The sequence below is a fragment of the Pinus tabuliformis genome, chromosome 3_2 (assembly GCF_031772625.1).
Source record: "Pinus tabuliformis cultivar Carrire ecotype Pingquan chromosome 3_2, CPIR1, whole genome shotgun sequence".
Taxonomy (NCBI): Eukaryota; Viridiplantae; Streptophyta; class Pinopsida; order Pinales; family Pinaceae; genus Pinus; species Pinus tabuliformis.
In genome coordinates this window covers 815,901,437-815,915,128 of record NC_142302.1, presented here as the reverse complement: position 1 = coordinate 815,915,128, position 13,692 = coordinate 815,901,437, and the positions used below count along the sequence as shown (strand labels likewise).

The following is a 13,692-nucleotide window of genomic DNA, read 5'->3' as shown; positions in this document are numbered from 1 at the left end:
CACCCCTTTTACATGAATATAGAGGTTAAATTTGAATGGCATTTACCATATTTTGTCTTTTTAATTGTTATATATGAGATATTTTAATTTTGCATGTCATCATCGATGTCTACTTAATTTTTAAAAGTGTCAATTTGACAGGTGAGATAAAATTTACCCATAGAAATATATATATATTCTTTGTGTGTATGTGTGTGTGTGCGTGCATGAGAGAGAGAGATACACACACACACACACACACCACACTATAATATATATATAAACAATTCCAAATTGGAATAGAGAGAATAAAATAAGTTAGCAAAGATTAAAGTCCAAGAGAATCATGTATTGTATAGTGGTTTATAAACTCTAAGATAAACACAAGTTATGCACTCACTATGTTGACTATGAATTTGAGCATGTTAGAAAAGGCTTGTCTCTGTCCTGACTCACATTACACAATCTCACAACATGCACCTTGAACCCAATGGTTGAAACTCGGGGTTCACCCATGGACCATATGTATGTTGCATAAAAAACCTATGGGTTTAAAGTAATTAGATTGAAGGTACTTTTAATTGTTTAATTAAAATAATAAAAGTGACGTAACAATTTTTTGGTTTGACTTTGAAAATTTTCGTATAGTTTGTTCAATGTATCAAATTTTTATAAAATGTATCTACTTAGTGGGTGACAATTACGAGGGCCTATGCATTTTATATATTCATAATTGAATATGAACATCACTAGGTTTGGGCCTTTTAAATATTGGTATGCAAACTAGAGAGATCTATCCTTGTTAAACAATCTTGAATTTCTTTTCTTCATAACATGTCTGCCTTATATATTATTATTGCTTGAAATATTACAATCGTCCCAAATTTTTACTTAAAATAAAAATAGGTTTAGATTTGTTTTATTATTTATAAGATCATTTTTCAACCAAGTCATCATATTAAATGTTTATATCAATTATTCCTCTTCAAAATACATTATAGCTTATGGATTTGAACATGCTAAGTGAGAGATTCCACTTCCAAATGAGTGACACGAGCTCTCAAATTGTATAAAAAATAAGTATACATAATTTTCCCAAATCATTTATTAATTTTACAGTAAAGGATATATATATATATATATAGTTTGATACTATACATAAATGTCACTCTAAAAATTATATATTTTTTTTTAAAAACTACATTTTTAATGTTTTTATTTTGTTTTCAAAAAGTTATTTACAGTTTTGATTGCTTGAAATCGTATGTGAAAATTTTCTTCAGACGAAAAATGGTTCAGTGATCTTCAATGTTCATCTAGCTTCTGTTATATAATATTAAGATTTCCATCATTTTGATACAAAATTCATAAATTATGAAAAAGCATGTATTTATATTTTATGAAACCTTAAAATTATTATTAATTGGTTTATTTTATTTATAATTCAGTTTATTTTATTTAAATAAAAAATAAAAATTTGTTAGCTAAATAAAATAAAAATGACTTAAATTCAAATTCCAAAATTATTTAAACACATATATGTTAACTCATATTTCTTTTTTTATACAGAATTAAACCAAACGAGTATTTAGTATTAAGGTATTTTATGTTATTATATGGTTGTGATTTATACGGTTTGTGGTTGATTTTTTTTTTTAATTAAACAATGAGAAAATTTATCATAACTCAATTATCAAATCAACAATAAAATAATATTCATTAATTGCTATTTGTTATGTAGGTTGATCCATCACTTTTTTTAAGAAATATGATAAATTTACTGATTTGAGTTTTAATTTCAAAGTTTATTTTTATCTTTTATTTTTAATAAAATTCTTAAATTTTTTTTGGATATATAATTTTGGTAACATAATTTTTAATATGTTTAGATTTTTTTATATAAATTTTATAAAAAAAATAAAAAATAAAAAAAATAAAAAATTGAGAAATAATTTTTGTTATCATAAATATATCTAATTGATAATAAAAAAAATATACATTTATATTATATAAATTAAATATAAATTAGAATATATATTATTGAATAACAAACTATATAAATCCAATAATAATAGCAATAACAAATTAAAATATTAAATTTAAATGTTATATATGTTATACATATCCAATAATACATCTTCCTATCATATACATTAAATCCACAATTAAAATATTTATTATATTATTATAAGATTCTAAAGTTGAATCTAATATTTACTTAATATTTCATAAGGTTCATAATTGCCAATTAAATTTTCCAATAAACTAAATTATAGTTCATATTTAATATTTATACAAAATTATTATAAATTATAAATTATAAATAAATATAAAATTTAATAAATAATTAAATTAGATATATTTTAAATATTTAAAATATATATATATTATATATATATATATTCCTCTCTTGATTCGATTTTCCCTCAAAAAGATATGTTTAACTGTTCAAACTATTTAAAATATAATATTATTTATCTATATTAATATAACATGACAATATAATATCAGCCAAACTGTTAAAACTATTTTAAATATAAATATTATTTATCCTATATTAATATAACATGACAATATAATATCAGCCAAAAATAATAGGTTAATACATAATAATAAAATAATAATAATCAATTTTCATACGAGCAAAAAGCTACCACTTGATGACCATCTCAATATACGAAAATAGGTAGGCTCCATTTATTGTTGCTTTCTATGAATGCGGTTGCTTAGTCTCCCGCAGATTGATGGTTCACATTCAACCCTGTATTTTTAGTGACATTTTATGAATGTTGTTCATGGTCTCCTCTCACCGATCTGGTTCACATTCACATTCACATTCAAGCCTGTGTTCACATTCAGGCCATGTGGTGTTTGACACCATCATCAGGCCCATGTGGTGTTTGACACCATCTCAGTATACGAAAATAGGTAGGTCCCATTTGTTGTTGCTTTCTATGATTGCGGTTGCTTAGTCTCCTCCGATCGATGGCTCACATTCAACCTGTATTTTTAGTGACGTTTTACGAATGTTGTTCATGGTCTCCCTCTCACCGATCTGGTTCACATTCAAGCCTGTGTTTTCTAGTTATTTGATTTCGATGCATCGAGCCGCCCCCGAAACTCAACGACAAAGAAAATAATGTACGACCATCCACCAAACATATACCCCACATATTATCTCAAATATCAAAATCTAAATTTAATTTCAATGCCATCGAGTAGTAGTCAAAGTCGTTAATGCAAAGTCAAGTCCTTTGAGCGCAGAAAACAATCAATATTCATCCATCCTTTTCACACACCATCTCAATGTCGGATTCCAATTTTGATTTTGAGTAGTTCTCAAATTTATTAATTATATATATATAGATATTAATTAGATATTTATACATTAGTCTTTCATCCGTTTAAATTAAATTTTTAAAATTATTTTTATTTATGATAAATAATTATAAAAACGTTAGATATTTAATAATTTATTATTTCTCATTTTTCACATTTGATTGATTAATGAGTATTTATCGATCACACAAGTTTTCTATGACAAAATTAATTTATTTTTATTTAGTTCTTATGATAAATTTAAGTAAATAATTTTAATGTTATGTTTTTTTTAAATTAAAGCTTGTTTTTTATAATAAATTTGATTTGGATTTCATGAGTTGTCATGAAAGTTATGATTGCTATTTTTGTTTTTATAGAAGAAAATAATTAAATTTCATCTATCAAAAACTTACCCCACACATCATTTCACTGTCAAAATCTAAAATTGATTTCAATGGCATCTAGTTATCCTTTTAGGGTATTTTCTTCCAACAAACAGATACCTATCCTTATCATCGATTAGACCCTTCTCGTGTCTTCTAATGAGTTAAAAATTCATCCTAAAATAATAATGCAAAGTAAATGTCCAAATAAAAATAAAGCTTTGAAATCACATTTTACTTACTATATTTATCAAATATTTTAATGGTAGAAGAAAGATTGCATTTTCAATAATTCATTAAGTTCTTTAATTTCAATGTTGGGTTGGTCAATGATGACTCACTTGTTATGCAATACTTTCCTTGGCATATAAAGATTAAAATCATCTTTAATCTAAATGGCTCTTATCTTTTCCTTAATAAGGATTACCCTTCTATCACATACCTTTCACAACATGAATCCATCACATAGCCACCACATAACTCACTTCTAAATACATATTGTTGATAAGGTGTGTCTTTCCATGACATGCCTTTCACAACATAAATGCATCACATAGCCATAAAATAAATCACACTTGAATAAATAGTCTATTATCTTATTGATACATACACCCTTCTATGTGTCACTTAATTAAAGCTTCCCAAAAAAAATTATGAGTAGTTCTCAAATTCATTAATAATTCATTTATATATATATATATATATATATGGTCTTTCATCCACTTAAATTAAAATTTTTAAAATTATTTTTTATTTATGATAAATAATTATAAAAACCTTAGATATTCAATAATTTATCAATATTCTCATTTTTCACATTTGATTGATTAATGAGTATCTATCGATCACACAAGTTTTCCATGACAAAATTAATTTATTTTTATTTAGTTTTTATGATAAATTTAAATAAATAATTTTAATGTTATGTTTTTTTTTAAATTAAAGCTTGTTTTTTATAATAAATTTGATTTGGATTTCATGAGTTGTCATGAAAGTTATGATTGCTATTTTTGTTTTTATAGAAGAAAATAATCAAATTTCATCTATCAAAAACTTACCCCACACATCATTTCACTATCAAAATCTAAAATTGATTTCAATGGCATCTAGTTATCCTTTTAGGGTATTTTCTTCCCAACAAACACATACCCATTCCTTATCATCAAATTAGACCCTTCTCATCTCTTCTAATGAGTTCAAACTCATCCTAAAATAATAATGCAAAGTAAATGTTCAAAATAAATGTAAAGTTTTGAAATCACATTTTACTTACTATATTTATCAAATATTTTAATGGTAGAAGAAAGATTGCATTTTCAATAATTCATTAATTTCTTTAATTTCAATGTTGGGTTGGTCAATGATGTAAACTTTTGAAATCACATTTTACATACTATAATTAACAAATATTTTAATGGTAGAAGAAAGATTGCATTTTCAATAATTCATTAATTTCTTTAATTTCAATGTTGGGTTGGTCAATGATGACTCACTTGTTACACAATACTTTCCTTGGCATCTAAAGATTAAAATCATCTTTATTCTAAATGGTTATTATCTTTTCCTTAATAAGGATTTGATGAAAATGAAGACTGGGTGATCTTCATTTTCAGTATTTTTACCGCTCGATCCTGGTACCTGTGGGTTATGGGTCCACGAAACCCATCTGAGACTTCTCACGGTCTCCTTAACATGATTGCGCAACACTTTCCATTGATCTAACCACGATGAGAGACATCTCTCGCCAGGCAGCTGCTTCCGGATTACAACAAGACCTGTAACCTGTTCATCATCATCAGAACATTCATATTCAATCTCATAATCACAACTTAAATCTTGCACATCTTCATCACAAGCAGAACAATTAGTGACAGCCCTTTTTCGTCCTCTGTTGCTGTAAGCATCCAACAGATCTTTATGGCCACCATCTTCCAGACTATGTTGCTTCCCAGGCTCATACCCTTGTGTTTGATCTTCTTGCTTATTGCGGTGCCCACTATCATACCCAATAGGGTCAGATAATCTCTGAAACTTTATATCAATTCTGTAAGCACCAATGTTATCATTATAGCGATAAATAGTAAATTTTCTGGGGCGGAATCTAGAATTGTCAGCCCCGTGATTATCAGATGTATTAAACGGTGTCAGGCTTTTCTCATTTCTTGATTTCAAACCAAGATCCTGCTTGTTGATATAGTCGTAATCCGCCACAATATCTGATATCTTGCTTAGCTCCGCCTTCACAGGCTTCGCTGTCTGCAAATTCTTCGGCTTCGTATTAGCATTCTCATGTGCAATTTTTTTTTTTTTAAATATGAAAATCATAAATAGAAGAACCATAGATAGTCCTGTAGCTCACTGAGTCCATCGTTTCCACAGCATTGGCGGACTTCACAAAACGCCAACAATTCAAACAAAAAATAATAAAAAAAAACAGTGACATTAAACTCTCAAAGACTCGTTCCAGCATAAATTCACAAAGAAAACACATTTTTATTATTTACAATCATTTAAGGCATTTCAGCCTTAATCCAGAATTTCTCTAGCAATTACATTTTGCCCTCTTTCATGCGCACAGGTTTTTCTCTCTCTTTCTTTTTTTTCTCCCTTCACTCAGGAATCTTTAAGTTCTTATTACAGATACATTCAGTTTTAACTGATTTTTTTAACTAAAATTAGTTTATTAACCGAATCTTGGCTTGGCTGTCCACGTGGTTGTCCACCTGTCCTCTTTCTCTAATTTTCTTTCATTGAGGTGTCCGGATGCTCCTGCATCATACTCCCGAGGTACAAAAATTATGACCTCCTGGTCATATGCTCCCGAGGTACAAAAATTATGACCTCCTGGTCATATGCTTTTCTTGAGCAATTCTACCCACTGTTTCTCTTCTTCAGTGGAACTGCCTTCTGTGAGCTGCAACCAAACCTCTGCCATAGCAAGTCCTCCCTGCTACCAGATGCCCTACCAAGCTTCTCTGCTGAGCTTAGTCCTCTCGGCATCTCCGCGGTTCTCTCCTCTCGAACCAATTGAGCACTCCTGCTCCAGGTTTGCTGCAATCTTCTCACCTTCACAAGCTTACAAATCTTCAACAAAATGTACCTCTTCTTCCTCGTACCTCTTTTCTTCGCATGCAAAAAACTTTTCTCCGCATGAAATCTTTTCCCGCTCTGATACCACTTGATGAAAACGAAGACTGGGTGATCTTCATTTTCAGTATTTTTACCCGCTCGATCCTGGTACCTGTGGGTTATGGGTCCACGAAACCCATCTGAGACTTCTCACGGTCTCCTTAACATGATTGCGCAGCACTTTCCATTGATCTAACCACGATGAGAGACATCTCTCGCCAGGCAGCTGCTTCCGGATTACAACAAGACCTGTAACCTGTTCATCATCATCAGAACATTCATATTCAATCTCATAATCACAACTTAAATCTTGCACATCTTCATCACAAGCAGAACAATTAGTGACAGCCCTTTTTCGTCCTCTGTTGCTGTAAGCATCCAACAGATCCATACCTTTCACAACATGAATCCATCACATAGCCACCACATAACTCATTTCTAAATACATATTGTTGATAAGGTGTGTCTTTCCATGACATGCCTTTCACAACATAAATGCATCACATAGCCATAAAATAAATCACACTTGAATAAATAGCATATTATCGTATTGATACATACACCCTTCTATGTGTCACTTAATTAAAGCTTCCCAAAAAAGTTTACACTTTTTCTTTGTGAAACTCCATTTGAGTCCATGTGTAATGAGCATTGTCAATTCTTGTGATCAACATGGAAAATTCAATCTCATAAAGTTCACATACTTTAAATTTTTAATCCCACACTCACACTAATTCCATTTGCTTTGTTATATTTTTTTGTCACACTTCCATAATGCTTTTTTCTTTGTTATCTTTGGTTACACTCTATTACTTACAAAAAATATCCATAGTATCAATTTTGAGGAGCAAAGAAAAGACATTAAGCAATACCAAGGAAATCAAGTCATGTATCTTTTCTTATAATCTCATATTCCTTCTCTGAACAATACCTACATGTCAATTCATAATTATTTTATTGCATTCATAATGTTATGTGTTTCCTATTAAAATTCCTGTCAATTCATAATTATTTTATTGCATTCATAATGTTATGTGTTTCCTATTAAAATTCCTGACATAGTTATATCTTTGGTATTTAATTTGATTTTATTTTAGCACATTGGAATACCTCTCAACCACTTATTGTGTAATTCATGACAACCCTACTAATACAATAGATAATGGAAACAAAACACATAATATAAGAATTGAATGCAAATAATTCAACAATCCACCAATCCTTTATAAGCTAGATTAAGATTATTATAAATCTAATGCATAGTTTTTCTTTGTTTTACATAAGAATAATTAATGATTATATTTAGGATTTTAAAATTCCTTAAGCTTAGTGAGATATCCTTACTTGTATGTTATTGATTGATTTTAGATATAAACTTACACAAAATGAACATTGTGAACATCGCAAAAACTAAAATTAGGATGACAACAATCATAATTAGTGATTTTGTTCATTCAATTTATAACATTTAATCAAATCTTCATTCCATTGTTCTCCAAAATGACAATTCCTCTTTTCTTGACGTCATCTTTCTCTCACACTCTTTCACATTCTTCATATTATTTCTAGCAACATTGATATCAATGACACTATACTTTGCAAATATTTTGAAAATCCACCCTCCACCACCCCCTTGCCTCATAACAATCCCAAGATCAAGGATCATATCCTTTGTCAAATTTGTGTTAAATGTTGAGAACAATATTTTTGATGTTGTATGGCATTCTTGACAAGGAGGGGGAGAAAGTAACATAATTTTTATTATCAACAAAGGCATTACATATTATGGTCTAATATTCCATTATTTCATGTACTTTCAGTCTAAGTAAGAGATAAAGTGGATAATCAATATCCTTAATATAAATAATACACTTAACTATCTTAATGAATAATTCCTTTAGTTTTGTTCTTTCATAGATCTTGAGAAACTCACAATCATAAAAATATTTGCTTAAATAATAATCAAGGGATTTAATGATACCAACTTGTCATGTTCTTATAATCCTATAACATAAGCTGGATCATTTTCATTGATTTTATAATATTTTGATAGAATTATCACCTTTCAATAAAGTCCTCAAGATTTACAACATTTTTTTTTATTTAAATGAGGCTTAGAATGATGTAATGCTCATGCTTTGTCTATACATTTACAACATTTTTATTTACTTAAATGAGACTTAGAATGATGTAATTCTCATGCTTTGCATATACAGATAGATTACATCATATATTGTATGGGTGTTAATAAAAAAGAAAGATTATTTAGTCATATTTACAGTTTTATTTTATCATTTTTAACACTTTGAAATTTCAATTATATATATATATATATATATATATATATAAGAAATCAATTACTTCTTATAAAATTATTTCAAGATTTTATTTCCTTTTTATCTCAGTGTTTTAAACCATTAAAGACAATTAAAAGCTACGAAAATTTCTCCGCCCACGATTATTTTCCATTTTACCTATGATCCCACCACCTTCTACATCTATTTTCTGTTTAGGAGTCACTTCATTTAGCATTAAAATTAACAAATCCATATCATAAACTATAAATTATAAATTATAGTTTATCCACGTAAAGCTACAGTGAACTATGTACCAATCAAACTCTCAAATATATATACTTTTTTCCGCATTCTAACAAATTTAGTAGGTATGATTTAGATAAAGATTAAATTTAACAATATGTTTAGTTGCAACACTTATTTCTTATCACAATTTTTGTTACCTATTAATTACAAATAAAATTTTTACATGCAAAAAAATATTCAAATTTTTTTTAAATTTGATAAAATAGTATATTAAAATCTACTTCACTATAAAAACTTATATATAAACTTATATATAAGTGCATATAAAAATATATATGAAACAACAAACATGAAAAACAAATGAACGCTATCTTTTTCCACTTAACAGACCAGATAAATAACAACTGAACGCTATCTTTTTCCACTTAACAGACCAGATAAATTTGAAATTCTAGGCTTACCTATCCCCAATGCTATCGAAACCAATAAGTCATCAACTTTGGCCCACTAGTTCCCCGTAGACATTGACCATTGATGTTGACATCGAACACTTCAAGAACCGTAGCACAAGTGGACATTGACCGTTGATGTCGACCTCGAACCCTTCTGGCACCAAGAGCACTCCATACAAAACACAATCTGCTTGGACTCCGAATACCAAGGCGAGAGGCTCTCCATACAAAACAGAAAACACAAAACACAATATGCTTGAACTCCGATTACCAAGGCGAGAGGCTTAAAATATCCTGTGCACCTGTTTATCGGAAGTAGAAGAGAAAAGTGATAAGCATGCAAGACTAAAAGAAAGATACATGTAGATGAAGGGCTCCCGTCTCTCCATAATACACTTTTTACATTTGGTGAAGTGGTTTGAAATCCAAATATTTTGGTATTGTTCATTAAATTACTCTTATGTTTTGCCCCCATTTAAATCTGCCTCGAGAGTAAATTTTATTTCAACGGCATCCAGTCGTCCTCAAAGTTTTTGAGATATAAGCACAACGTTGGGTTCCAATCCCAAACCATATTGGTTATTGGCTGGACTGATGGTGGAACTTGCTCATTTTCCACTTCTGGTTACTATGGCGGCTATCATGACTGCAGTCAATCTTGCAGCCGACGATCCCCAGACTACATTGGTGGGAGAAGGGTGCAGCCCCCACATGTATGTTAATCCCACAGCGTTTACAGACAATCTGGATTCTGTTTTGCAATCCCTATTTTCAAATCTCTCTTCAGATGGCTTCGCTACTTCAATGCAAATCGATTCTGGCAAAACGGATCCTGTCTATGGTCTTGCTGTTTGTCGGAAGTATTTGAACGCCAGCGAATGCTCCCAATGCGTGAAGGACGCCTCGAGAGTCGATACAAGCTAAAGCACTGTGTCCTCAAGTTAATGGTGCTCGCATTCATTTGGACGGTTGTCTTCTCCGCTATGAGAATAATACCTTTTATAGTCAGGATGTGGACCCTGGGGATTATGTTTATTGTGCAGGCACGAATCCATCGATGCACAAACAGCCCAGGACTTATCTGCGCAGCTCATAACCAACGCTTCTGAAAATAATGGTTATGCCGTTGGATCCATTGATGGCTCCTTATATGGTCTCGTTCAGTGTTGGCCCTCGCTTACCAATAGTAGTTGTCAACGATGCATGACTGAAGCTCAAAATCAATTACTTACCTATCCTCCCAAGAGTGAAGGCCGAGGTCTCGAGGCGGGCTGTTTTATGCGCTACTCAACATACTCGTTTTTCACAGATAACCAGACTTCCGGTATGAGTTTTTCAACTTAGATTTGCTACAACTATTTGGAGTTTGATTTTCATATAACACATATGTTGATTGCTTTGCTTTGTTTTAAACGCAGCATCCCCGAATTTAACACCGTCCTCGGGGAAATCGTCATCGAAAACAGTGCCTATATTCCTTGGAAGCATTTGCGGAGCAGCTCTGGTTACGGTGATGTGCTTCATACTCTTCTGTCGATTCAGTCGACGTATTAAGCAACGAGAGAACTATGATCGAACAGGTAAATGTATCCTTTCATTCTAGCTGTTTCCCTGCTAAATTGTTCTGAGTTACTTAACTTGGTCGAATTCAACGCCTATGATGAAATTGCTTTAATGACGCTCTCCGCAGATGAGAATCTTGCTGCGAGGGGAAACTTCGAGGAATTTATCTTTGATTACGAGCTTATAAGAGATTCGACTGCAAATTTTGACAGAAACAACATGCTTGGCAGAGGAGGATTCGGTGAAGTTTACAAGGTATAATATCAAACGCAGACTTGATGGGTTCATCCAAATATGTCCGTTGTTTGCAGATCAATTATAATGAGTTTTCTGAGCAGGGTACTCTTCCGGATGGGAGGGTTGTTGCTGTTAAGAAACTGAACGAAAGGCAGGAGATCACTCAGGCCGCGGAGGAGTTTCTTACAGAAGTGAGGGTCCTCACCAGTGTCCGTCACCGTAATCTTGTTCGTTTGCTTGGTTGTTGCACGCGAGGGTGCGAACGCTTGCTTGTTTACGAGTATATGTCCAATAATAGTCTAAACAAGCATTTGTTTGGTACGTTTCTCTTATTAATTCTATTGTTTTCAGGGTTCAGTTTCTTAATTTCTGAAATCGTGCCAACTTGTACGAGGCTTTGAGATACTGATATTGGAACTACGCAGGAGAGATAGAAAGTCATTTGAGCTGGGAAAGCCGTTTAAACATTATAGTGGGAACAGCTAGAGGGCTTGCATATCTGCATGAGGATTCTGTCGTTCGCATTATACATAGAGATATCAAATGTGGAAATATACTTTTAGATGACAAATTCAATCCTAAAATAGCAGATTTTGGATTAGCTAGATTCTTCCCAGAAGACGAATCACATGTTTCTACGAGATTCGGAGGAACAATGTAAGTTGTGTAAATCATTTAGTAATTTCTATCAGATGATCTTTATAAGTTGTCAATTCCAGGGACTAATTAAAGGTTACCACTAATTTTCATGAATCAGAGGTTACACTGCGCCGGAGTATGCCGTCCACGGACAATTAACAGAAAAGGCAGACATTTATAGTTACGGAATTGTGGTCCTTGAGATCGTGAGTGGGAGAAAGAGCGTGGATAGAAGCCTCCCAGAGCCTATGCAGTTTCTTCTCCAATGGGTGCGTGGTTTTAAGCATTTGTTTATTATTTAATGATGATTACAAGTTGAATCTCATTTAAAACTATAGAATTCGAACTATGACCTTGATGATGATGCAGGTTTGGAATCAATACGAGAATAATCAAGTTTTGGATATTGTTGATCCAACGTTAGAGGGGCAATTCCCAAGAGAGCAGGTCTTGAGGGTCATCACGGTTGCACTTCTTTGCACTCAAGGTTCTTGGGCGCTACGGCCAACAATGTCACAGGTTGGGTCGATGTTAACCAACAATTTAGAGATTGTTGCCCAGCCTATACAACCAGTGTTTATAGATGCCTTCCCTGGCAAACATACGAATTCCTCTGCTACCTCCAACTCTCAAGAATCACATGGATCCATCACCGTGTCATTTACTCCTCGGTAACTGACAGGCCATGGCAGAGGCAATCTTTGATTTTTAGTATCTAAAAGCATGGGTTCAATGAGGTCGCTATTTCTTTATTCAATGCATCTACAGATTTGAAGAAACGGCGTAGAAGTTCCGTATTAGTCACTTTGCAGAACAAGGTCGAGGTAGATGAGCAGTAATGTTTAATTGTTATTGTGAGTTTTCAAGAGTTAGTCTACAAATTGTTTTTTCTTATATATAAGTTATAATCGTGATTTAAATGTATGAAAATCAGAGATTTATATATAATTATTGTGATCAATAAAAGATATCACAATGTGTGTTTTGTAGTGTATAATCGCTCTTTGATTTCTCTATTTTTCTAACACTATGTTGGCTGATTATGCTGGGTTCACCTTAAATTAAATGGCAGAGTTTGGCAGATGGAATTGTCTGAATTTATGTAAGTGATCAGTTGTTTAGTTCTGCCACCACTCTGTAAATTTTGTTTTCTCTTCTACCTTGTTCATCTAAATGCAATTTCGTTACACATCTATGTCAACACGGTTCTAAGATTATTCCTGCTGTTTTCTGTTTGAAACCTGGCAAAACATCAAAGTTCGCCTGCATTTTGTCAAATTATGCTTTTTGACAGAAATTTTATCTTCTTAAAAATCGTATTTTAATGAGGTTTTGAATTTGCGCTGTAATTAGGTTTCAATTTTTTTTAAAGAAAAATAGTGGAAATTTTGGGTATGCTGTAGAAATTTTTGTAAATTTGAGTTCTAGAGGTTAAGATTCAAAGTT

The 13,692-nt window shown here is 31.6% G+C and overlaps 1 protein-coding gene and 1 pseudogene across 1 annotated transcript; both read left to right on the top strand.

Annotated features, from left to right (window-relative positions):
- The first annotated feature begins 10,189 nt into the window (after positions 1–10,189).
- LOC149183130 (cysteine-rich receptor-like protein kinase 2) lies at positions 10,190–11,166 on the top strand (annotated as a pseudogene).
- A 77-nt stretch (positions 11,167–11,243) lies between these two features.
- LOC149183129 (cold-responsive protein kinase 1-like) lies at positions 11,244–13,118 on the top strand. The gene is made up of 6 exons (XM_089418677.1): positions 11,244–11,387; positions 11,498–11,625; positions 11,709–11,925; positions 12,033–12,264; positions 12,365–12,515; positions 12,616–13,118. The coding sequence occupies exons 1-6, from the start codon at positions 11,321–11,323 to the stop codon at positions 12,919–12,921; spliced, it is 1,101 nt and encodes a 366-aa protein (XP_089274803.1). The 5' UTR covers positions 11,244–11,320; the 3' UTR covers positions 12,922–13,118.
- The last annotated feature ends 574 nt before the right edge of the window (positions 13,119–13,692 follow it).